At 47.4% G+C, this 25,940-nt stretch overlaps 2 protein-coding genes and 7 non-coding genes across 9 annotated transcripts; all 9 read right to left on the bottom strand.

The window, feature by feature from the left end:
- Positions 1-494: 494 nt before the first annotated feature.
- Positions 495-13,983, bottom strand: LOC126531164 (sodium-dependent dicarboxylate transporter SdcS-like). The gene is made up of 3 exons (XM_050178587.2): positions 13,888-13,983; positions 11,452-11,626; positions 495-817 (listed from the first exon to the last, which is right to left on the bottom strand). Exons 1-3 carry the CDS (start codon positions 13,971-13,973, stop codon positions 551-553), a joined length of 528 nt encoding a protein of 175 aa, XP_050034544.2. The 5' UTR covers positions 13,974-13,983; the 3' UTR covers positions 495-550.
- Positions 1,565-1,637, bottom strand: TRNAA-AGC (transfer RNA alanine (anticodon AGC)). Its single transcript has one exon. It is a non-coding gene; the product is annotated as a tRNA-Ala (tRNA).
- On the bottom strand, positions 1,807-1,879 carry TRNAA-AGC (transfer RNA alanine (anticodon AGC)). The gene has a single exon. It is a non-coding gene; the product is annotated as a tRNA-Ala (tRNA).
- On the bottom strand, positions 2,060-2,132 carry TRNAA-AGC (transfer RNA alanine (anticodon AGC)). The gene has a single exon. It is a non-coding gene; the product is annotated as a tRNA-Ala (tRNA).
- Positions 2,311-2,383, bottom strand: TRNAA-AGC (transfer RNA alanine (anticodon AGC)). Its single transcript has one exon. It is a non-coding gene; the product is annotated as a tRNA-Ala (tRNA).
- TRNAA-AGC (transfer RNA alanine (anticodon AGC)) lies at positions 2,553-2,625 on the bottom strand. Its single transcript has one exon. It is a non-coding gene; the product is annotated as a tRNA-Ala (tRNA).
- Positions 2,796-2,868, bottom strand: TRNAA-AGC (transfer RNA alanine (anticodon AGC)). The gene has a single exon. It is a non-coding gene; the product is annotated as a tRNA-Ala (tRNA).
- TRNAA-AGC (transfer RNA alanine (anticodon AGC)) lies at positions 7,968-8,040 on the bottom strand. Its single transcript has one exon. It is a non-coding gene; the product is annotated as a tRNA-Ala (tRNA).
- A 2,044-nt stretch (positions 13,984-16,027) lies between the features above and the next one.
- LOC129384789 (uncharacterized) lies at positions 16,028-24,829 on the bottom strand. Its single transcript, XM_055070378.1, has 4 exons — positions 24,645-24,829; positions 23,834-23,953; positions 22,725-22,844; positions 16,028-16,130 (listed from the first exon to the last, which is right to left on the bottom strand). Exons 1-4 carry the CDS (start codon positions 24,659-24,661, stop codon positions 16,055-16,057), a joined length of 333 nt encoding a protein of 110 aa, XP_054926353.1. The 5' UTR covers positions 24,662-24,829; the 3' UTR covers positions 16,028-16,054.
- Between the last annotated feature and the right edge of the window lie 1,111 nt (positions 24,830-25,940).

Genomic DNA, 25,940 nt, shown 5'->3' with positions numbered 1-25,940 from the left:
TGGCCTTTTTTATTCACCTTTAAGCGTCATATTTGTGCGTTCCTCGATCCTGCGCATTATAGAAGTATTCTGGGCCGAGTACCGAAGTGCGGCTTATTAACGTTGCGTGGGCTAACGGCATCAGGCATCGAACGCAATGACCCACGCGCACACCCCTCAGCTTCAGACTACTGGAACAAAACGTGGAAACGAAAATAAACAAACACACACGTGATTGTCAAAATGCGCTATTTGGTACATTTCCGTAAAAACTTCGCCGCACCATTTCGCGCTTAGATTATTTTCGCTACCATATAGAGAAGAGTCGGTGGACACCACTACACTCTCTCTCTCTCTAACCAGACACACTGAACTGTTGCGGGGCAGAATAGGACGTATTAGCATTCGGCGTTTCCAGGTCTACCACCCAAGGTCTGACCAAGCGACCAAGGTCTGACCAAGGCTTAGATTCGGCGACCTGACGAGAGCAGCCTTATTCAGCACGTCAGGGCCAATGGCATTGGTGTCGAGGAGCACTTGTGAACACGGGCTATAGCGGATCCCTTCGTTATTAAAAAGGAAGCGCAATCGTTACAATGTTGGACGGGAAACAACTTGGCCCGCCTTCGTACACATTTGCTTCCCGTGTTCTGTCGGAATCCTTCGTATTACGTACCAAGGAAATGACAACGGGCAGCAGCATGGTCGCGGCTGCGTCGTTGGGTGTGAACTCGGTGAGCAAGGCGGCGCTAAGGGAGATGAGAACCTGCATTTGTAGCGGTGTCCGGATGTTCAGACTCTCGATCAGAACCACGAACTCGGAAGAGAGCTGCGTGACCTGCGCGAAGGAGCCCGACGCACGAACGCAATTCAAATAAACTTCATCATTTTCCCTGCAAAATAGACTGAACATTAACAACCGAAACCTGTCAAAACAGCTTTACGAAAGCCTCGTGTTTCAGAGACGGCACCAGGTATACGTACTACAAACGGTACAATATTTAACGCTTACAAACGCACGCGATATAACGCGCAGATAAAAACTTACCTGGTACAATATTTACGCTATAGCTAAAAACGTATCAGCAACTAGTGTGGTAACACTAGAGAGATTGGCAGTAGTTTTTAACAATCGGCGACAATTCACAGTGGTATAAAACCCGCCTTTAGGTGTGGAACAACGCCAAACAAGAAAATATTGGCGCTAGTGAGTCAGCCGCCCTCCTTTAGAGCAGTTCCGTTTTCACATCTGCTGACAAAACCTTAAATCGTCCACTCATGGCGCATTTTATCAGAGCTAGAGGCTTGGAATTCACATAGGACCACGAGAGATTGTTGGGGAAAATTGCGCCCATGTCTCATTGCAGGCGCATGTGTGTATAAGAAGAGCATTTGATACTACAGGTCACGAAGAGGCCAACAAGTTAATAAAAACTCAGCGTACATTCTAACTAAAGTTAAACTTATGCTGCCAGAAAGCGAGCGCCTCTACAGGGACCGAATACCGGTTCCCCTGTAGCAGCTACCTTCCCTCGCGTACGGCGTCTGTTCAATCTTGTGCCACGAAATGTAAAAAGAAAAAAAGTGGAGGTGCTGGGTATCGATCCCAGTACCTCTCGCATGCTAAGCGAGCGCTCTACCATCTGAGCTACACCCCCGACGGCGGTGCCAAGCCTAGACACACCTTCCAAAGAGTAATGACACGCGGATCCTGCCGGAAAGCAAGCGCACTGCAGGGACAGAATACCGGTTCCCCTGTAGCAGCTACCTTCCCTCGCGTACGGCGTCTATTCAATCTTGTGCCACGAAATGCAAAAAGAAAAAAAGTGGAGGTGCTGGGTATCGATCCCAGTACCTCTCGCATGCTAAGCGAGCGCTCTACCATCTGAGCTACACCCCCGACGGCGGTGCCAAACCTAGACACACCTTCCAAAGAGTAATGACACGCGGATCCTGCCGGAAAGCAAGCGCCACTGCAGGGACAGAATACCGGTTCCCCTGTAGCAGCTACCTTCCCTCGCGTACGGCGCCTATTCAATCTTGTGCCACGAAATTCAAAAAGAAAAAAACACGGAAAAAGTGGAGGTGCTGGGTATCGATCCCAGTACCTCTCGCATGCTAAGCGAGCGCTCTACCATCTGAGCTACACCCCCGACGGCGGTGCCAAGCCTAGACACACCTTCCAAAGAGTAATGACACGCGGATCCTGCCGGAAAGCAAGCGCACTGCAGGGACAGAATACCGGTTCCCCTGTAGCAGCTACCTTCCCTCGCGTACGGCGTCTGTTCAATCTTGTGCCACGAAATGCAAAAAGAAAAAAAAAAGAAAAAGTGGAGGTGCTGGGTATCGATCCCAGTACCTCTCGCATGCTAAGCGAGCGCTCTACCATCTGAGCTACACCCCCGACGGCGGTGCCAAGCCTAGACACACCTTCCAAAGAGTAATGACACGCGGATCCTGCCGGAAAGCAAGCGCACTGCAGGGACAGAATACCGGTTCCCCTGTAGCAGCTACCTTCCCTCGCGTACGGCGTCTATTCAATCTTGTGCCACGAAATGCAAAAAGAAAAAAAGTGGAGGTGCTGGGTATCGATCCCAGTACCTCTCGCATGCTAAGCGAGCGCTCTACCATCTGAGCTACACCCCCGACGGCGGTGCCAAACCTAGACACACCTTCCAAAGAGTAATGACACGCGGATCCTGCCGGAAAGCAAGCGCCACTGCAGGGACAGAATACCGGTTCCCCTGTAGCAGCTACCTTCCCTCGCGTACGGCGCCTATTCAATCTTGTGCCACGAAATGCAAAAAGAAAAAAAGTGGAGGTGCTGGGTATCGATCCCAGTACCTCTCGCATGCTAAGCGAGCGCTCTACCATCTGAGCTACACCCCCTTTTTTTTTTTTTTTCTTTATTGCCAATCCTCGACATGTCACCACAACACACATTCCTTAAATGATATAAACAAAGACCAAAGAAGCAAAAACGAATGAATACACAAACGGAACAAAGAACAGTAATATTTACATTCGTTGCCGTCCGCTACTGTGGCACGACGTTGTCGGATTAAAATTCCTTTAGTGCTGTAAGGGGTTCAACCCTCGACAGCCACTCAGGAACAGGCTGTTGCAACTTCTGCACTTCCACATACCGTTGCATGCATTCCCGGAAGTATACACGCGCTGGTCGGGCATCCGGGTCACAATGGTAGCCCGCCATTCTTGCGCGCCATAAACAGTGGAGGCCCGTAAGCATGATGACGTCGTACGGGAAACCTTCGTCGTCATATACTGGCAGAAACCTGATTCCGTGGGGATCTATAGGTAGCTCTTTTTTTAGAGTCCTTTGTAACACGTCCCAGAAAAAGACCCCTTCCCAACAGTGGATGAAGACATGATCTATGCTTTCTGCTTTTTTACATATAAGGCAGTGGGTTCCCCATGGCATGTAGAACCCACGTTGTTCAAGAAAGATTTTAACAGGTAGAGTACCGGTGTGTAATTTAAAGAAGAACGATTTAGTGGCTGGTTGAACTGGCATCTTCTTCACCCTTTTCAATACATCTAGGCCTGGGCCTCCACTGTACAGGGCTCTGTACATGGGTACCAGCAATACACTGTCACATAAATCACGATATAACGTTTTCCGTTTTACACTCCACAAATATGCACTAGAAAAACGAACACGCAAAAAGGAAACACTCTGAATTATTTCCCTAAAGAAACCACGAACTGGTCCTGGCATTATTTCGGTGCCTACAACGAATTCGGGAAGTGATCTTGACAACCTCATTTGGATAGCGGTGCGTAGAAATGGGTCATTTGTGTCTCGAAAAAAGAAGAACCTGTTTACTAGTTGACGCAAGAAGAGGTGCGCCAACCCCAGACCACCATCCTTCACGCGCCGAAAGAGATTATCTCGGCTACATCGCTCCCAGCTCGATGCCCACACGAAAACAGCGAACACGCGGTGCAGTTTCTGCACATTAATCCGAGAGCACTGTAGGACCTGCATTACGTACCAGATCTTTGTTACGAGAAACATGTTGCACGCTGTTGCTTTCGCGAACATTGACAGGTGACCGGCGTTCCATCGGTCGGCTTTTTCTTTTATTTCTTTTGTCCGCTCCTTCCAGTACTCGCTACTGTCCTTGTAGGCATCAAGGGGTGCGCCAAGGTACTTAACTGGCGTCGTGACCCAGGTGACGTTCGAAAAGTGGTCTGGGGTGGACGCCCATCCCCCGTGCCAAAACCCCAAACATTTCTGCCAGTTCACGAAGCTATTAGTGGCATTACCAAACAGTCTGACGATACTCACAGCGTTCAATACACTTTGCGTATCTTTACAACATACGGCCACATCGTCAGCATATGCCAATAACTTCACCTCTGCTGCTTGGAGGCAAAATCCCTTAATGTATTCATTTTCAATGATGGCCTGACATAGCGTTTCTATGTAAACACAAAACAGGAGTGGGCTGAGTGGACAACCCTGGCGAACGGAGCGCTTCACGTTAATGGGGGCCCCCAGCCTTTGATTAATTATAAGTCTCGTATAGCAACTCCGGTACGCCATGGTCACCCCCTCAGTGATTATGTGGCCAAAATTAACATGTTCAAGGATGGTGAGCAATATCTCGTGAGAAACGCAATCAAACGCTTTCTCCAAGTCAAGCTGGAGGATCGCTACTGCATCACACATGGCATCACAACACTCCAGCACACACTTCAACTTGTGAATGTTAGTGAAGATTGTTCTTCCGCGAATGCCACACGTTTGGTGTGGGCCGACTACTTCCTTAATGACTGACTGCATACGCCGTGCCAGCACCTTCATCAGTATTTTGTAGTCACAGTTAGTAAGCGCTATGGGTCTATAGGAGGAAAGTTGCTTGAGCTTCTCGGTCTCTTCTGTTTTAGGTATTAGTACTGTATGGGACTGGCCGAAAGATGGTGGAAATATTTTCATTTGGTATGCTTCATTGAAAATTGCGGTCAAGATAGGAGCTAGGTGGCTTTTGAACGATTTGTACCAAGCGGCACAAAGACCGTCTGGACCTGGTGACTTGCCAGGGTTCAGGTCTTCGATGGCCTTTATCACTTCCTGTTCAGTTATTTGTCCTTCCAACGTTTCTTTAACGTCACTCGACAGCTGTGGCATTCGCTGCAAAAATAAGTCCTTGAAACTTTGCATGTTGACGGGCCTGAATGCGAAAAGCTTTTGGAAATGTTCAAAGAAGGCACGCCCTATATTCTTCGTATCAGTTACTACCAGCCCGTTATATTCGATGGCCTCAATCTGTTTGCGTCTGGAGTGCTTTTTTTCTAATCCCAGTGCTCTTTTCGAAGGCATTTCCCCGCATGCTAGTCTTTCTGCTCTCGCGCGCACGAGCGCACCTCGATAACGCTCTTCATCGAAAACCTCGAGCTTTTTCTTAATAGCACGCATATCTTCTTGATAAGCTCCGGGTTGCATGCATTCGAGCGTCACGAATTTTTCCAGTAATGTTTTTAAATCCCTTTCTCTTGCCTTCTCTTCATATCGTAGTACGCTACTTCTTTCAATTGCCTTGATTTTAATAGTTTGTTTCGACAGCTCCCATTCCTCGCCCAATTTCATAGAACTGTCTTTTCCAAAAGAATTCAGAGCATTCACTACCGTCTCGTTAAAAGTATCGTCCCGTAGAAGCTCAGCATTCATTTTCCACAGTTCCCAGACGAATTCGTTTCGTTCTTTTTTGCGGCCCACCCTGCATTTTACCAGGCAGTGGTCAGAAAAGGATACGGCAGTAACTGCATAGCACTGGCATTTTTCTACTAAATGATATGACAGGTAGATACGGTCTAATCGTGCATGACTTGTTCCCTGGAAGTGGGTGTACTTCACTTCTCGGTCAGCCCCGAAACACTGAGCGATATCCTCTAATTCAAATTCATGTATGATCTGCGCCATGATATCGCTGCTTTTGTCGTAAATTACGCGTCGCGTAGACCTGTCTTCGATGTTCAATACACAATTGAAGTCCCCAACACAGGCTATCGTTTTGTGCACAGACAAGTGGTGCCTCAAGTTCAAAAAGAAATTTACCCTTTCTTGCACCGTATTAGGCGCATAAATGCACAGCACGCGCCATTGGACATCGCAATAGCTGAAATCACAAACGACAAGTCGACCGGAAGAGCACGAGAAGTAACCGTCTATAACCAGGCCTGGAAGCTTCCTCACGAACAAGACACACCCCGCCGAAGTCCCTAAGGCGTGGCTCACTACCGTATAGTAGTTGTACGTGAACCTTTGCACCATGCTCCCGGTCTCCTCCTCGCCGTCTACCTTGGTTTCTTGCACTGCTAAAACGTCGAGGTCGTGGTCCACTAGCAGTCGATACACCTGACTCTGTTTCCTTTTGGCGGCCAGACCTCGAACGTTTAGCGTGCCGAGGCTAAGCGACGGGTTGGTAGCCATTACTGATTTAAACGGGAGGGGAGAAGGCCCGGAGCATGGTGCTCACCTTAACGTCTAGCTGACCGCTAGACGCCTCCGTGGCCATCCGGTGGCCGTCGTCCGAGTTCGTCTTTGGTCGGCTTCGGGGTGAGCCTACGGTCAGCCTCCAGGTTAGGCTTAGGCTTGAGGGTGGAGCGCCTGCCGGGTAGCGTCTTAGCTGGCGGCGCCTCGGAGTCACCGCTGGCCTTTCCGTCCACTTTCTCCTCCTGCTGCAGGGACCTCTTCACCGGTGCCGAGACGCTTTCGACGCGGGCGCTAGCAGGGGTCGCGTTGTCGTTTTCCGCTGCCTCCGTAGTATCTGTAGCCGGCTGGCGGCTCTCATTTTCTGTCTGGGTCACCCTGACGCTGATTAGTGCGGTTTCTGGCTCGTCGGGAGGAGGGACATTATTCGGTCCTCCTTTAGTCGGCGTCGTCGTCCCGCTCGCTTCTGCCACCGCATTGCCGCTTCCAGCTCCCTTGGCCGCATCCTCGGCCTCGGTCACGTCCATCATGTGGTCTGATGTCAACGGCTCGCTCTCCGCCGACCCCGCGGCTGCTGCGTATGAACGTACACAGTCCGTGTCGTTGTGTCCGAAAAGCCTGCACCGGGAGCAACGGGGAACCTTACATTCTCGACGAACGTGACCAGAGCCCCGGCAGCGCAGGCACTGCATGGGGCGACCTGGGGCTACGACCAGCGCAAGCTCGCCGGCGACGCGGATCTGGTGGGGCAGGTCGTCGACTTTCAGTCCAGCCTTCAGCTGCAGCAGCACAGCTCGGGTCGTCGAGCCCTTGTCGGAAACGCCATCCACCCGCCAGCGCTCCCGGGTTACTTCCGTGACTTTGCCAAAGGAAGCCAGCGCAGTCTTTACGTCTTCATCATCCACACCATGAAGAAGCCAGTGAAGACGAAGCTTCACCTGCTGTTCTTTAGGGTCGATGACCAGGCAGCGACGCCCCTTGACCTGAAGCTCCTTCAGTGCAGCCAGCTTTTGGGCCATCTCGGCTGTCTTCATCGTCACAGCCCATACGTGGTTGATTTGGTACGCTCCAAGGGCGACGACGCCAGAGAGCATACCAAGAGCTTGAAGCGCGTCCCGAAAATCCTCTACGCGAAACGGGCGAACACGAGTGTCGCCGTGCAAAAAAACTGTGTTTAACACGATGCGTCCTGTAGGTAGACGAGGCAAAATAATCTGGTAGTCCTTATCTTCCGATGTCGAAAGCCTGTTGCCGCGGCTAACAGCCGCATAAGCCGCTCCACTGGAGCTCATGATCCCGCGATCCGTTCAGCTCGGGAGCCGGAAGCAGAATGGGCTGAGCTACACCCCCGACGGCGGTGCCAAACCTAGACACACCTTCCAAAGAGTAATGACACGCGGATCCTGCCGGAAAGCAAGCGCCACTGCAGGGACAGAATACCGGTTCCCCTGTAGCAGCTACCTTCCCTCGCGTACGGCGTCTGTTCAATCTTGTGCCACGAAATGCAAAAAGAAAAAAAAAAGAAAAAAAGTGGAGGTGCTGGGTATCGATCCCAGTACCTCTCGCATGCTAAGCGAGCGCTCTACCATCTGAGCTACACCCCCGACGTAGGTGCTCCAAGTCCGTCCGGTCCAGGCGATTTCCTTGCTCTAAGATCATCTATAGCCTTTTCAATTTCTGCTAGAGAAATTTGCCTCTCATGAGGTTCCTTAAGTTCGCCACCAATTTTCGGCATCAGAGATAAAAATTTGCTCTTAAACGCCGAGATATCGCTTTTTCTTGCTTAGCAGCGTGCTATAGTAGTCCACGAACGCACGTTCTATCATTTCGCCGTCATTTGTAAGCTGTCCTTGATAAACGATTTCTTTTATTTCCTTTGTCAAAGCGTGTCTCTTCTCTTCGCTTAAAGCTCGCTTAATAGGCGTTTCACCCAACCATACACGTTCCGCACGTGCTCTTAAAACTGCGCCGCGATATCTCTCTGCATCAATCACTTCAAGTTTCGTTTTAAGTTCTTTGATATCATTTGCAAATGTACCAGCCGCGCCACTTTCCATGTTTAACAGCTATGGTAACGTTCATTGCAGTTGCTTTTCCTCTTGCTTTTGTTTATGCCGCAGCACGCATGCTCTCTCAAAAGCAAATGTTTTCGCTTCTGTTTTGAACAGAAGCTTCGACAACAATTTTTGCATCCCCAAGGAGAACACTGTCTAATTTCTCTTTTATTCTTTTAAGAAACACTTCATCCTGCAGAAGATTGTCATTAAGTTTCCATAAGTGCCAATTAAATTTTTGCTCTTTCCTTTTCGTACCTATCGTAACCATTACCAAGCAGTGGTCACTGAAACTGATGCATTCTACACCGTAGTTCGAAAGTAGCGGAATTCATTGAAAAGAAACATAGATACGGTCTAACCTCGAGTGGCTGTTTTCTTGAAAATGCGTATATTGTACATCACTGTCGGAACCAAGAACACTTCCAACATCCTCAAGATCAACTTCACACGACATTGTAGCGCTTTTATCTTGGCTCAGTGGCCTTTCGATCGATCTTTCGGCCGGCACACACAATTAAAGTCGCCAACCATTGGAACGTGTCTTTCACACCCCAAGATATATCTCAGATAAACAAAAAAATTGTTCACGTTCGCGAGCATCATTAAGAGCGTATACACGAACCATCCGCCAAACCATTCCAGAAAAATAAAAATCACAAACAAGCGAACGCCCCCCCCCCCCTCACATTAATTAACTTGTTGAGCTGTTATCCCAGTATTGTTTCTAATAAACAAAAGGCAGCCACCAGAAGTACCACTCGTGTGGCAAACGCATACGTTGTACTTATTTCTGAAAATTTCAACCAATCGAGCCATTTTTGCTTCAGATTTAATTTTTGTTTCGTAGACTGCCAGCAAATCAATGTCTTTTCGTATGTATTAACATGCGACTTATCTGACATCGTCTTCGCCTCTGCGACAACCCTCTGACGTTTAATGTCGCCAAACGAAGCGGACTGGTGAGGTTATTAGTGTTTGTCATTGCTTGAGTCATAATTAGGGTACACCCCTACGCAAGATTTCATAGGAAACATACGGACTCTAGTATGCGGTGATGCTAGGTGAACATGGCCCTCTTTTTCGAAGCGACGCCTGCAAAGCCACGTCCTCGCAGGCTCATTCCCGATCAAAGATCGGGTGTTGGAAGTTGTTTCCGGGACACTACCTCCGCTAAGGCGGAGGCGGCGCGTGTGACGGCCGTCTGTATGGCGGCACGTTGGGTTTGACCTTCAACATCGACCGTTGGCCTGTCTGAGTTTAGTATCCTGTATGGTACCCGCGCCGTCGGTGTCTCGGCTGTGGTTACGTCCATGTTATCGCTGATGCTGATCGTCAACCGCGGTGGTCGGATGAGGCTTTATATTTGAAGACGCGCCCGTTGACCCAACACGACTTTCCTTCACTTGAACCTTCGCAACTAGAGGCGCAGAATCCGGCAAATTGCCCTTATCAGTTCCCTTCAGATTCAACTTTTCAGTCTTCATTTCCAGAGGTGCAGACTGAGTATCCGCACCTTCAACTGCTTCCTTAGCGGCCTCCTCTGCATCCTCTTGACCCAAAAGGGGCTCCGATGAGTCTTCGCTCCTGCTTGGGCCAGCAACGTTGGCGTACGTTCTCACGCACTGGGTCTCGTCGTGGACGAAGCGGCGCCACAGCCCACAGAGTGTCACCCGTCATTCTCGTTATACGTGTCCGGTGCCACGGCACAGGGGCAGAGGGGTGCTCTGCCCGGGACAATAACGAGAGGCAGGTCTTCCGCAATCCGAAGCTGATGTGGTAGGTCGTCCGCTGTCATTCCGGGCTTGAGTTTCAGGACCACTGACCGTGTCGTGGTTCCTTTGTCGTTGCAGCCCTGTACCTTCCACTTCTCCCTCGTCACTTCGGTCACTCTTCCGAACGGTGCCAACGCTGTTCGGACGTCTTCGTCAGGGCCACCGTGCAGCAGCCAGAAGAGCTTCAGCCTGACGCACCGGTTTCACAGGTCAATGGCCACGCATCGGTGTTCCTTCACAAGAAATGCTTCAGTGTCGAGTATCTTTTTTTTTTCTTGCCGCCTCGTTCGCAAAAGTTACGGCCCACACATGATTCATCTGATAAGCCCCGAGGGCCACCACTTCCGGTAGCAGCATCAGTCTTAAAAGCGCGTGTCTGAAGTGCTCTACACGGTGAGGCCACACCTTAACTTCACCGTGGATAAAAATAGTGTTCAAAACACTAGCACCCAAAGGCAGTTGTGGACAGAACCATTTGGTAGTCCGGTGAAGGCTTTTCCGTTGACCCGGAACCACGGCCAAGGGCCGCTGTAACCGCTCCTGAGGAGCAAGACATTCCGCGACCGTTCATTGCGGTGGCCGGAAGTGGAATCCTCTGTGCTACACCTCCGACGGAAGTGCCAAGCCTAGACATACCTTTCAAGGAGTAATCACTCGCGGATCCTGCCGGAAAGCGAGCGACGCTACAGGGACAGAATACCGGTTCCCCTGTAGCAGCTGCTTTTCCTCGCGTGCGGCGTTTGTTTAATCTTGTGTCGCAAAATGTAAAAAGAAAAACGAGAAAAAGCACTAGAGGGGCTGGGTATCGATCCCAGTATCTCTCGCGTGCTCTGCCATATGAGCTACACCCCCGACAGAATCCTCATTCTTCAATCACCAAATTAAGAGAAGAAAAAAAACTGCCGAGTTTCAATGACCGAACAGTGGAAGTTTCAAATTGCGAACAGTGGAGGTTCCAGCGGAGCGATTTCTATGCGACGAAGTCGTTTTGAAGAATCATCTGCCTGGAACCGCAAAAAGCTGCCACCGTAGCAGGAAATAGAATACGCACTTTTTTGTTCAGAAGCGCAACGCTATAGTCACTGAGCCACTTTGGCGGGTTAGGGACGCGTGAGCCTATTTTTACCGGCGGGTAAGCGGCGGCAGAGGGTTTCGAATACACGGCCTTCCGTGGCCAAGTACCCACCTCGCTAGCTACTCCGAGGGCGAGTCCACCGCCGAAGGTGAGCAGCATGCCCCAGGCCATCTTGTGCTTAACCACGCTCCACGAGAGGATGCGCTTCTCCAGGTTGTCGCGGGACATGGGCACCGCGAACAGCACCGCCACCGCCATGAATGCCACCGATGTGTCGTCCACCGCGCTGCGTACCGCACAAACACAAGAACCCTGCGGTATTCGGGTTATGAACCCATGACACCAGATCACGCGAAGGTGAAACCAGAAGCCAGGTTCGCTATAACGGAAGGCTATTCCAAACTTTTCTATTCCAATTCTGCAATCAGCCCTCCGCGATTGGTCAAAAGCTTTTTTGGACCACCCTCACTTCGCCTGTCTGTCACGCGACGTCACGAAAACGGCGACAGCTCCCCAGCCGATTTGACGTGTATACACTGATTATATATACATGATTAGACCGAACAAAAAAAAAATCGTCATTTCTCATTCGACGCCTCTTCGCCATTTGACCTCGGCTATTGGTGAAAACGTTTAGGGCTGCACCCGCTTCACCTGTCTGTCACGCGACGTCACAAAACCGCGAAAACTCACCGCATCAAAGGGACGTGTACGTTTTCAAGATGCATTAATATGCCGAACAAAACAGAATTTTTTTTCTAAATAGCCCCAGGCTGCCCCATCCCAAAAGGAACTAAAGATGGCTGCCGCCGATCGCTCAGGCACTGGCTACTCGCACCTCCCGGAGAACATGGGTTTGTTTGCGTACAATAAAGCTCTTTGCTTGGCCGTGCAGCGTTTTAGAGCACTTTCGGCACGTTATCGACCTCGCTCTGCCAACTCTTCTTTGCTGAGGATCAGTTTTAGCTTCATTCTTAAGCTTCCGTTGCATGCCACCGCGATTTCCGAGCAGCCACCGCAAGCTAAATAAGTGGATCAATCGCAGACGCCGGCGCCACCCTCTTCATCCGGTTATCTATTTTCAGTGTACTGGCTCGGTGCGATCGGATCCCTCTCCACTTGAGCGTGCTCCTCGCCTCTTGCCAGCCAATTAGATAAGACAAGCCGCTCAGTGCAGGCAATGTTATTCGTTCTTAAAGCAAACAAAAGTGACCTCCTATAAATGAGGAGAGCGTTTGATTGGTCTCATCAGACAACCTGTGGGTCACCGCCCGACGCTTGCGTTGGCGGTTACGCAAATTTAACATCAGGAGATTGGAATAAAATCATATTGGAATAGTTTTACTTTATTGGGCACCAGGTTATTAAAACGAGGGCGCAATTTCCTCGAAGGCTGTGCTTTGGAGATAACGTTTTTATAATGCCTTACTACACTCCGAGAAAAACAGCGCAGCAACAGGACCAATGAAATATAAAACAACGCAAACGCCCACTAGAAGTTAATATAATAGAGCCTTTGTTGTTTCTTTTTCTTTATTGGTTCTGTTACAGCGCTGTTCTTGTCGTAGCGTTGCTCAACAAGCTAGCCCATCTTCACACTCTTATGCCTTATTAGAAGCTGCTATATCGGTAAATGCGCTAGAAACGCTGTTTACCTAACTGCCTAAACTGCACTAATTGCAGCGCCTTGTGCTGTCGTCTTTCTTGTGTCCGTTGTTTTGCGCTTAACAAAGTAATTATGTACTAATTAATCTCCTAAATATTTTGCCTTTAGCGTAGCAGTCAGTATTCAAGGCACATGTCTATACCCGCGAGGAAGGCAGAGACTTAAGACCGTTTTCGAATTCTGGGAGAAAAGCGGTGGTGCCTGTGACGACATTCTTTCTGTTCTATGTATACGAAGATCTGTGTGGCAGTGCACAAGCAAGGCATTGTAGGAAAACTATACATTAACCATCGATGCATTTATCGGCACCTTTGGGGGTGCAGTGAATCAAAACTGGCGCTAATCTCCAGATTTCTATCAAGTGGACAAAGAATCTGCCAAGTGAGCACGCAGTCGACCACGCCCCTTCTTGTCATTGTCGCCGTCCTCCTGCGCTGAAATTTTATTGCAAGCTTTGAGCACAGAGTGGCTTCGGTTCTGCAATTGTGACTTATGCTCTAAGTTGATTACTTAGAGATAACTAGCGATATCTAGCCATCAAAAAAGTAAGCAATCGTTGCTAAATTTCGGATGTCTGCTAGCCGGAGTCATCCTCTAAGCAAAAAAGGGTTGCCATAGCCGACCGGCGAAGAAACTGAGATAACGTGCCTGTGAAAATTGCGTTTTTTTTTCTTTTCAATCAGTATGAGGTTTTCTTAAATCACTCCGCGTTCTTTTCACGTTACGTATAAGAATGTCGCACGATTCAGCATACAGTTCACAGTTGACCGTCAGCACTGGTGTGCCGTTCGTCTCTCTCGTTTCGTTGTCAGCGTTGGTTGACATGTCGGACGCAAAGCCTACTACAGCCCCAACTTCGCACAGCCGAAAAGGAAGCCTACCTCATGTGCAACCATTTCGCCCAGCCCTTGAAGAAGACGGCCTTCCTGGTCGACCAGAGAAAGAACACCACGGCCAGCACGACCATGACGACCTTCTCCGCGGGGCTGAAAGCGACCGAGGACAACTCAATTCTTTATTCACCGCAAAGCATCTTGGATTGTCTCTTGAGCTCCGTAGAAACAGCTTGACGGACCCACAGAGACCCTTGCAAAGCAATATGCTACATAAAGTTCGTGGATAATAATACATATATTGCACACGGCCAACACAATAGGCACACAGCACTAGTTGTGTGATATGAAATACTCGTACAAAATTTAGCGGTCATAAAACGGAGGCATTGACTACCGAGCAGTATGATGAAACTTCGCTACAAGAATGTTTTCTGAGCTTGTCCATGTCATCTCCTTTCTTGCCGGTCATAACACGGAGGCATTGACTACCGTGCATTATGACGAAACTTCGCTGCAAGAAGGTTTTTTGAGCTTGTCCATGTCATCACCTTTCTTGCCGATGTTTTTTTTTAGTACTGCTCGTTTTATTTTCTATTTATTTGTTCTTTGCAGAGTGAAAATTTCTTATATTTATGAAAGCGACAGCGCACACCGTATCAACTTCCAGTGCATCACGTTCACGCAAACAAGCCTTGGCAACCGATCAATTATTTTTTCTGCTAATCGAACAAGGCTCTAATCGGGATTAATTTGTTTATCGGAGGAATAGCTTCAGCCTCCCTTCAACACATTGTGATATATCGGAAAAACAATCTCCGGCCACACGCGCGCTGAAATCTTCGTCGCCACGCAAGAAAAAACAAAGTTATGATATTAGGATTGTACGCCGGCTTTCTCGCAATACAGGCACGACTATGTCGCAGTTTCCCAGCTGTCACCAGAGGCTTGAGGGAAGTGGAAGTGTTATTCTTTTGCCTCATGTGTCTATCAGCCGTACTCTAGCACCGAACGCTAACGTGTCGCGCCAGACGAAAGCGAAAACTCTCGGCCGTTTTCTCTTACACTTTATCACGCTCTCAACGTGTGACAGAGAAGCACAATTGTTGCGAAAGAACGACATGCGCGCACGGTAATGCGAGACGTCGGCACCGAGGCGTGTGCTCGAATAACGTGTGCGACTCGCCAGAAGCGTGGGAAGAAACGGCGTGCACACGGAAGTGGGGACTCAGTGAGATCCCCGTCGCCGACGACTCACGCTCTCTCTATTCAGTGTCAGTGAGCGCAGTCTCGACAGACCAAGGGAAACCGATTCAAACTGGCCGCCACCGGTCCTCACGAGAATCTACTTGGATGTGTGGAGAAACGTCGTGGGAAACAGTCGTGAAAAACGTGCGGGCGTCTAGACGTCACGCGTCACAAGTGCGATGAACGCTTGTTTCGTGTCCAGAAATGAAATGGCAAGACCGCCGGTGGAACGAAAAGCGAGCAGACGTCAGCCCTGCGCTACGTTAACTCCGGTGGTTCAGGCGAATCGACAGCAGTTTTGGTTTTTATCAATTACCGTGATTCGCCAATAACTGGAGCACCACGAAATGACAGCGGATTTTTTCGAGGCTGCCGTCGTCTCCAAAACGTTTTCTCCAAATGTTGGTCCCATCCATGCACCCTCATCTAGAGAGCTACGGTAGTTCTTTAGGTTACAGCACCGCTGTTTAGCAAGTGGCTACGCGCTTACAGCAGCTTTTTGCAGTGAATTCGCAGCTGAGTTGATAGTGAATTTGTTACACGCGTTGCCGAAACCTTCTCGAAGTCAACCAGGCGCCTGTTTAATGTGGTTGCTGTATTTGATTGATTGATTGATTGATTGATTGATTGATTGATTGATTGATTGATTGATTGATTGATTGATTGATTGATTGATTGATTGATTGATTGATTGATTGATTGATTGATTGATTGATTGATTGATTGATTGATTGATTGATCAAATGTGAGTGTCTTGTCATAGATGAAAGCCGTCTGCTCGCAAACAAGAGACACCGAGAATTATCCCTAAAACCCAGTGTCCGCGCACCAAGCTCCTGAAGCCGGCCGTCGCGGAAACTAGCCTGCGGGCCGCTAAAGTTTAAAACGACTGAGCTTGAGCCCCGTCGCAGACAACGATGCGATTTTGTTGGTCGTAAAGCTCGTGTAGCTCGCAAACTTTGTCGACTTACGTGACATTGCCAAGGCTCCTGTACTTGACCAGGAAGGCGTCGTGGATCGCCTCCTTGCGGAAGTCTGTAGCACTGTGGTAAAATAATCAAAAGGTCAGTTTAGGACAAGTTTGTGTCCTGCTCTCAGGGCTCAAACTGCTAGTTTATTTAATGTTAATTGTCCAGGATACTTGAAACGAGAACACGGCGCGCAGGAGACACGGCTTGAGCCAATACAGCCGGCGTTTTGCAAAAATCATGATACCAAGGATAGATTAGGTCTCAAAAAAGCAACCAAATATTAACGAATAATTTTTCGTCCCGACAACTGAACCTATTTCCTCAGTATGAGACCCCATATAAAGAACAGCTCTGGATTAATGTTGACCGTTTGAGCTTTTTGACACGCTTGCACAGCAATACAAGCGCTCTAGGGTACCACCCAACTATAATAAGAATGAATATAGATAGTCCGTGCATGGTCTAAAGATCTCAAATAGACTGTCTTGCCTTGTTACAACGTCTTGCTTCGACCACGTAAAGTCTATTTCATTTGGTTTCGTTGCTGTCCGTAGACTTTTAAAAGAGTTGTGCACACAAAGTTTATAGACTTTAGGGGGCAGCGAGGTCGTAATTCTGAGAGCTGTGAACATATATTACTCCGCAGAAATATATATATACACATATTTTTTGTAACTGAGTGTCAGAATGCAGCTATACCGAAGCTAGGAATCAAGCCTGCGAGCAAGTGTTACTCGGCAGAACGTCATATATGCTGAGTCAAATAGTGGCGCATACAGAAGGAATGTGTCATGACTGCGTGACAGACTTCGCGCATCATTTGGCCAGTACCTTCCGCGGGAGCAAATTACCGGTAACTTATGAGTGCACCGCGAAGCTGAACTGGATGCGCTGAGCCCTTAATGCAATGGTTTTCTCGAAGTAGAGGAATCATATGTCGAATACCCCGCCGTGCGTCGTCAACAAATTAAAAGTTCGTATTTCTCCAATACGCAGCGCTACCCCGTTGCTTTTCATATATTTCGAGATGAAATAAGCACAAATCTCACTACAGGAACCCGCATCGCATTGCTGATTATTCTGTAGCAACGCTAGGCCTCGATATGCAAGCAATGTTTCAAGATTTATATGTAGCATAGCCGGCAGTGTCACAATAACGACATTGTCTCGAAGTTGTTCGCACACATTCCGTCATCCACATTTACTTAAGCAACAGAGGGTGCCTTCCGCTGTCGCAAGTGCACATCATACCACAGACCATGCATTTCATTCTACGCGTATACCCACTTCCCATTTCCCAAATGAAGCGGGTGAAGTCTAGATGTCAGAATATCGTGCTTGGGGAACTTTTCTCGGCTAAGTGAGCTTGCAAAAGTCGAAATATTATTCAGTTCAAAAATTATGCGTAAGGTGCCCACCTTGCTTTACACGCTACGCAGTTGGCTGATTTCGAATAGCAGTTCATTTTTTCTTTTTTTTGGGGGGGGGGAAGTTTCAGGAACTTTCAGGAACAAGTGTATACGGCCGATAAAACTACTATCCTTGCTTTCGTATAGGTCTCCGCTAATTTGCTATCGCAATCGACGCTTCCTTCGCCCTTCGTGCGAAACTGTGAGTTTTCTTTTTTTATTTGACGGCACTTTTTTTAAATATTTGAGCGCCTAAATCAGCATGCTGCCACAAATGTTCACTTAATTTTAGCTTTTCTCCCTCTTAAATTCAACGTAATTCATTCACCTCAGTACATCGGCCGTCTACAATAAATGGCATTCTTGCCTTTCAAATGTACTTCAATACACGCTTACTGGGTAACATACGCATACGCAGAACTGCCACGAGGAGAACTGACCGCAATAGATTCAACTACGGATGCACTTGGACAGAGAAGGACTTGCAAGTGATTATTATCTATACTTGACTATATGCAGTATTAACTGCAGCAGTTTAATTGCATGCATATTAGTGCGCGTTTCCTTGGTGCGCTTATTGCGATGCCTTCATGCAACTGTAGCAGAGAGCGCTTTAGTAGAGCGTGTGTTCCCGAGACAAACACGACTAGGAAAAAAAAGTCTAAATTCGGCATTCAAATAATATGAGCCCCTTACGAGATTGCACATACTCTCGTGTCAAATGTGTGAATGAATGCTTCCCGAATAAGCGTTGCTTAAAAACGAATTCAGTGTTTCCTCCCACTGATCACGGGCAGATTGTCGACTTTTAAGGGTTTATCGGAGGTATTATGACTGTGTTTAAACCTCCACAACTGCATTCAACTTCGAACCCACCGTGGTTAGTGGCTATGGCGTTGGGCTGCTAAGAACGAGGTCGCGGGATCGAATCCCGGCCATCGCGGGCGCTGTTCGATGGGGGCGAAAACATCCGTGTACTTAGAATTAGGTGCACGTTAAGGAAACCCAGGCGGTCCAGACTTCCGGAGTCCCCCACTACGGCGTGCCTCATAATCATATCGTGGTTTTGGCACGTAAAACCCAATATCTTTAATTTTTTATTTCGACTTCATGCTCTTTGCAACCGCTAAAGAAAATAATAATCTGCACCGGTGTTTCCAGTTTCCAACCAACCGAGTATTACAGTGCCCGAAATCACTTCATCGATGTCGTGTGCTGCATCCCGCAGTTGCAGAAACTGCCTTACTTTTTTTCTTTCTTTTTTTTTTTACGCATGAGGGTCACCGCAAAGCGAGAGCGCGGACACACGTCCCAGCGTATCGTCCTCGAGATGTCAGAACGGACGGCTATCTGTCGTACACGTGCCATGTGCAAACGACACCCCCAAGCCATGGCAACAGCCGTCCGCAATCGCGAATCCATTCAGACAGCGCGGGTATTTGCCAGGCGGTATAGCCTCGTAACACTCCGTATACGCGCGGGCCCCACTTGCTTCCCGTAGAGCGCGCGCTCTACATGGAGCCGCTCTAGAACTAAAATTCAGACCTGTCGGTGTTGAATAATATTCCAAAACGCGTACGATTTCTTTTTTTATTTTATTTTATTTTATTTTATTTTATTTTATTTTATTTTATTTTATTTTATTTTATTTTATTTTACTCCAACTGTGGAGTTTAGCGCCCCGAAGCTGACACTGTGGAGGACACTGTTATGGGCGGGGGCTGTCTCGGGGTTACTTTTGACCACACCGGTTTCTTTAACCTGCACCCAAAGCACGATAAACGAGAGCATGTTAAAAAACTTAACTATGGTGTTTTACGTGCCCAAACCACGATCTGATTATGAGGCATGCCGTAGTGGGGGACTCCGGAAATTTCGACCACCTATGGGTTTCCTTAACGTGCACCTAAATTTAAGTACACGGGTGTTTTCGCCCCCATCGATATGCGGCCGCCGTGGTCGGGATTCGATCCCGCGACCTCGTGCTTATCAGCCCAACTCCATAGCCACGAAGCAACCGCGGCGGGTACGAAAGCATGCTATTATTATTATTATTATTATTATTATTATTATTATTATTATTATTATTATTATTATTATTATTATTATTATTATTATTATTATTATTATTTCCATCAAAATGTGGTCCCGCGGAGGCAGTGATCGCGCCTCGTGCTTGCAGCCTCCGCAGCGAGTACAAATTGAATATAAACACACACACGAGCTCTCATAACACGAAATTGTTTCATGTCGGGCCTCACCGAAAATCTGTCGGGCGTACATAGATCATGCAATCATCATCACGCAAATGTTCTAGGTGGTGATATAACTTCGCCTACCTAATGGTTAGGATTAGGTTAGGTACAGAAAGGTCAGAAAGGTTCGGTTTATTACAGGAATCGCGCTCTTCGAGACGTGTACTTGTTGCAATAAGGATATTTAGCTATCATTTATTTTACCACTGAGCGATTTCATCGACAATGTGCCCGGCAGCGTGTACAACTAGAAGGCTATATATTAAAGATGGTAGTGCTTAAAAGTGTATTGCGGTAATATTTTGCCGTTTTGTGCCTGCGTAATGGTTAGGAATTGAACATTTAGTTCGGCGCAAATAAATCTACGCAAGTAAATTCCAGTCCGCGTAAGTCTTGTGACCTATATGCGTGACAGGGCAGTCACGACCCGTGAGTACCTAGTCTATGTGACATGGCTGTCAGGAGTAAACGAAGAGAAAAAGCGCGCAGGTACCACGAAAATTGCGCCACATTATACACAAGTTTGTGAACACGTTCACAACTGGACACAAAAATGCATGTGTAAATAACCGTCCGAAAAAAAGGCAAATCATGCATAAAGCAATTTTTTTTTTAATTTTGCAATATCTCGCGTTGGCCGGCCTTTAGTCCAATATAGTGTTTAACGCCAGAACACAAGGCGAGAACAGTGCACCTGAACATCTGCGTTCTTTCCCTTGTTCGAGCAATGCGTAGTCTGATCGACTCATTTGTGGAATTCCTGAGTCACAGTTCTCGTTGTGACATGTTGACTCAGCTTCAGCAAAGCTGCGTTCACTTCTCTATCCTTTTTTCTACGCTGGCGACAGCCGTCAGGAACGGCAAACTGAAGTCAAACATAGCAGTGGCTCGAAGCAAGAACGAACTAAAAACAGTAAAATGGAACGTTAAGTTATAATAGCGCTACACGAAGCGCGCTAGTACAGTCTTCGAAGTTGGGATTCCAACGACATTTTCCTTGAAAGAAAGCAAATGAGTTTAAAGGTAACGTCCCAAAAGCTATTTACTTGACAAATGACTTCTTGATTACCATTTCGCCGACTAGAAACGTTAGCCGATATTGTATTTAGATAACAAATTCAAAGACGTATATAATTTATGTCATCAGCGGGAATATCGTAAAGATCACGTGCCACGATGTGTCGTATGCTATATAGGCTTATTACCATAGTGAAGGCCAACACTTACGCCCGATATTTAAGCTTAGTAGAAAGTGCTCAACAGGAGGATAGTTACCTTGCCTTGGACAACGGCCGTCTTGAACTTCACAATATAAGCGTAGTCCGTCCAGTGCATTGGTTAAGATTTACATTTTGACTCATCGAGAATACTAGTGAAATGTTTTATACCTGTGAAATGCGTCCGCCTTACAGAACAATACAGTCGAACTAGTGTACCCTTAATAGTGGCCCTTGAAGTATTGCTCGAAGCTTAGCGTCCCAGGACCCTGTACATCGGCTGTTTCCAAAAGTATGCCCATTACGCAACTATTGTTTCTAGGCCCTTAAAATAACAGATTAGGCTAGGGCATAAAATATTCCGAACCTATCAATAAGATTACATGCGTACAGGTCCAATGTCTTTTAACAGCATATGATGTTACGTGTCTTATACAGATGTCACATGGTGCACTTTCGACCACGACCAATAAAGATCCGGCTCGATTGCAATGGTAAATCAACCGTGTGACACCCGTATTACTCTATACGTAACATATATCACGATGTCATGATATATGGTTTTTTTTTCACCCACTTTTATTTCCATTAATTTATCGTTTCTTTAATTCGGTTAGTAAGTACAAGTAATTTCCCCTATGTTGCCCTTGATGTCATTGTTTGTTGGCTGCTTGATTCATAAAAATTGGGCCACTCGCTTAACCCTTTTTCTTCTCGTTTATGTCGTGTTGTTAGGCAGTTATAAGGTACGCAAGTTTCTTTTTTTTCCTCTGTACAACGTGCTCTACATCAATAAAGAACACATGACCCATATTCATAATTCCATGTTATATTATGGAATCCTGAGTAAAAACCCGTATCTTCCCACGTAAACTCCTATGTACATATGGTATCGCGGTTACAAGGCATATATGGGCTATTTTAATAGGATGCTTATCGCGCACTGTGGTTTCTTAGTGGCTATGGTGCTGGGCTGCTAAGCACAAGGTCGCGGAATCGAATCCCGGCTACGGCGGCCGCATTTAGATGGGGGCGAAATGCGAAAACACCCATGCACTTAGGTTTATGTGAACTTTAAAGAACCCCAGGTGGTCCAATTAAATTATTCCGAAGTCCCCCACTACGGCGTGCCTCATAATCAGATCGTGGTTTTGGCATGTAAAACCTTATTATTTAATTAAGTGAATCAATTTAATCATGCTTATTTAAGCGTCAGCATCGGGAGCTGGCATCCGGCGACTGTCGAAAGCCCATGAATCGCTCGTGACCGATCCTTGGGCGCCATAGAGCTGCACCAGCGGACAGAATGGTGAACTATATAGTTCTGCCCCAAATGAAAACTTCTACTTCGACACCCCGGGCCTATTCTTAAAGGCTCGCTCGCAATAAGCTGCCCCGCGGCGACGCCAAACCAGCTTACGGGCTCTGCTCTGCAGCGCACTGACGCAGGTATATTTACAATCTCGATCACCAGCGGCTTTCAAGCACCACTGAAGCACTTACGGAACGAGAGTCCTCATGACGTAATAAGACGGAGGGTCGACATATGTTTGTAAGCACCCATCACAGGATTGTCTTCCTGTACTGCGAGATAATCTTTTCTTTTTTTAATCACGGTAAATTTTTCTAGTTGTAAATTGCAGACCACTTTGTGTTATGTAGTCTAAGCAGAAATTGCGTCAGCTTGATCGCGTAGAACTGAAGAAAATAAATAGCTAGAAAGGAGATAACTAGAAAAGAGATAACTAAAAGGCATAACCAGAAAAGAAAAGAAAAAGCACTCACAGTCGTCGCATGTGCATGAAGTACAACACGATGAATGCAATGAAGACTTCGAAGAAGGCAACCGGGAGGAAAGCGGTCATCCAGGACAGGAACGTGACCGAGTCTACCTTGGGGAATCGCCTACGAGGAAACACAAGACACAAATTAGCTGGAGCCTTCCATAGTTTCCCCAGGGCAGGGTCGTTTTGATTTCGATTCGTGACTCTACCATTCCGAAAATGCCAGGCTGTCCATAAGAGCGTTTTTGTGACAAGACGACAGGCCCATGCCTAAGATCCGTTGTTTTGCCAAAAGCGCCGATCTTCATTAAACCCATTAAACTTCATTAAACTTGCATCGAATGTTTTCTAACGTGACCGCGAAATGATGTTCTGCTTCATGGCAACCTCAAACCTTTGCGGGAACCAGACGTCACTAGCTCAACATGTGCGAATGCTCTCGTAAGCTGTAGTTGACAAATATGTCTTAGATAACAAAACAATGCAACAAAACATTTTCAATGATGGCGCTGTTTTTTTTTTATTGCTAGGTGGAACACATGGTTAGATTTCATTAGGTAAAACAAATTATGAGGTTTTACGCGCCAAAACCACGATCTGATTATGAGGCACGCCATAGTGAGGGACTGCGGAACCACCTGGGGTTCCTTACCGTGCACCTAAATCTAAGTACAGGGGTGTTTTCGCATTTCGCCCCCATCGAAATGAGGCCGCCGTAGCCGCGATTTGATCTGCGACCTCGTGCTTAGCAGCCCAAATTTCAATAATCCGATCAGTGCTACACAATGCAAACACTGACTTGCAAATTCATGTGCATCCGCGCAAAAACCTTAACGCGCAGCATTACGTTATTATTTAATCTATTTGAAAGTTTCACTTTCGTTAACTTCTGTTCTTGTTTTACACTTATCAACTAACTCAGCTCGAGCGTACCGACGGTGGTGTTCGATCACGTTCGACGATTTCGTTCAAAGCTTGAGGGGTCGAGTCGAGCAGGGCCGTAATCCAGCGCGATTCAAAACTGCCATGTGAAGGCCCCAAATCTGCATAGAGTTCTATCAGGATTGACTCAAATGCCGTAGAAAGTAACCGCGTAGGCACAACACTCACGACGTGACGATCATTTTGGTGACGTAGTTTGTGATGGTGCCGCTGAGAGTGCCCACGGAGCCGAGACTAGCCGTGTAGGCGACCGTGATCAGGAGCACCTTGCGGATTTTGATGAACCTCCTGTGCACACGAAACCAACAGCCAATGTTTCGTCTGTGCCGCTGCGTCTCGCAATGCATGCGCTGTTTGTAGAACATCGATTGCGAATCGTTTTCGTGCACCTATTTCGCAAATATCCGATTGGGTATTGGCATTGTTACCGCCACCCCCTTAATCCATCAAAAAATATCATACGAACGTCGCTCAAAGAGGACCCAACCTTTATATGAAAATGTTAAGGCTCACTTGGGGAAATTCTAGAGACACAATTAATAAAGGCTACGAAACGGGTATCCAGACTAGCGCTGTCGTAAGTATTGATTAACATCGCGAAGCAACACCAGCCCTGTGAGAGTCGCCGTAGAGACTAGCACCGAAACTTTTGTGGCCAGCATGCGTTTCTTCGGCGGGTACGTAAGAATATCCAACTCTGTGGCATCGCAGTGCGGCTGCCGCAGTGGATAATCGAACCTGCGCGTGACATCGTGCTCATAGCATGAACACTGAGCCAACACAGCTGGTGGCCTTACGTTTTTTTTTTTTTTTCTAGGCATGAGGGCCGCCTACAATACGCTGCAGCTACGTTGTTTGCGTTATGAGCAGCATTTCACTCTTCTGCTACCTATTTTTCTATATCCCTGTCACTTATTCCTTCCTTACGGACGATATTGAGCTGAAATTTTAAGTCTATCAGTGGTGGAAATATACTCACGTTGTTATACGCCGCATCTGAATATCGTCCAAGTTGAGAGCGCTGGCAATGTCTGCGCCACGTGAGAGGAAAGAGTCTTTGAAACCACGGGTGTGAAATTGTGCACTAGGTCTGAAATAGAACTAAAGCGTTAAGTCACCTAGTTGAATTGCTCACACGACTAAAATACGTTCATAGAGTCACACGAATGTTGACACCATATATACACTTTAACTTAAAAAATAAAAGTCAATATGTGCCTGTAAGCATAGGTAATACACTTTTGTCCATGTTGAGTGAAAAGAAAGCTGTCATCAAAGGAAAGTTGCCTGCATACTTCGGGAGCACCAAGGTATACGGTACGAGTACGGCACTGTTGGGGCTCGAGGTGGCGTTCGGGCAAGGAATTCACCAAGCCCATTGACGAGTACGTACGGTAGTAGGAATGAAGGAAAAGGGGTTTATTTTGCGTTATCTACACTGGCTCCAGATGTTAAACGTCTGAGTTCCCGTCAGGACACGCCAACCCACCCTCACTGCTCGAAAGGTCTCCGCCTTTAATACCATCATCATCCCTGAGCCAGGGAATCTGATTACTGCATCACGGCCAATCACATTCACCGAATCGGTCACCATATTCTGTCTGTATGATATCGCACCGTTCCGCCGAACTCCACCTCCGATGTTGTACCTTCGCCCCCGCATATTTAGCAGGCGCGTAGCAACCTGGAAATTCGAAGTCTAAGCCGTTCCCACGGTAGCATTCGACGTTGGCCCTTTTCATCATTAGTTCAAGTTCTCAGGTGCATGTAGAGGGGTCTTTTGTGGACCCGCCAACCGTTGGTGTCAACGCTGCGTTGACTTCTGGATAGGCACAGTGGAGTTGCCTCGAGGCAAACGTCTAATTAATGATCAAGGCAGAAAGCTGGGCTAGTTGGTGTGACATCATTCATCAAAAGACTAGCGCAAATAACAGAGACACAGACGGAGGAAGCGACAGGACTGTCTGTGTCCCTGTTATTTGCGCTAGTCTTTTCATTAATGGTCTAATTAATGCCCATGGCAGTGTTGAGACGTAACAGCACAAGACATCGAAGCGGCAAACTTAGGTCATCATGCTGCTTCAAAATGAAACTTGAGAGCATAGTTAATTGCGTCAGACTAAAAAAAAGCGTATGCGAGAAGTGCCTGCGAAGCTCAGGTGATGTCACTTGCGAAATGACACCAGTCAAAATTCGAGCTCCTGTCAATAGGTCTGACCAGGCTGTGAAGTGCAAGCACGCCTACCTTGCCAGCGCCGTTTTATCTATAAAGCGC

Source organism: Dermacentor andersoni, chromosome 5 (genome assembly GCF_023375885.2).
Source record: "Dermacentor andersoni chromosome 5, qqDerAnde1_hic_scaffold, whole genome shotgun sequence".
Lineage (NCBI taxonomy): Eukaryota > Metazoa > Arthropoda > Arachnida > Ixodida > Ixodidae > Dermacentor > Dermacentor andersoni.
Note: the sequence above shows the minus strand (reverse complement) of the source record. Positions and strands in the feature narration are given on the sequence as shown.

Bases quoted from the DNA above. Each gene is read 5' to 3' on its own strand.
- LOC126531164 (XM_050178587.2), bottom strand. From the start codon at position 13,973: ATGGTCGTGCTGGCCGTGGTGTTCTTTCTCTGGTCGACCAGGAAGGCC. The intron at 11,627-13,887 runs GTAGGCTTCCTT...TGCGGTACGCAG, and splicing joins GCGAAATGGTTGCACATGAG to CGCGGTGGACGACACATCGG. The intron at 818-11,451 runs GTGGGTACTTGG...TCCTTCGCGCAG, and splicing joins CCCTCGGAGTAGCTAGCGAG to GTCACGCAGCTCTCTTCCGA.
- LOC129384789 (XM_055070378.1), bottom strand. The intron at 22,845-23,833 runs GTGAGTGTTGTG...GTTTCCTCGTAG, and splicing joins ACCAAAATGATCGTCACGTC to GCGATTCCCCAAGGTAGACT. The intron at 16,131-22,724 runs GTGAGTGCTTTT...ATTTTACCACAG, and splicing joins TTCATGCACATGCGACGACT to TGCTACAGACTTCCGCAAGG.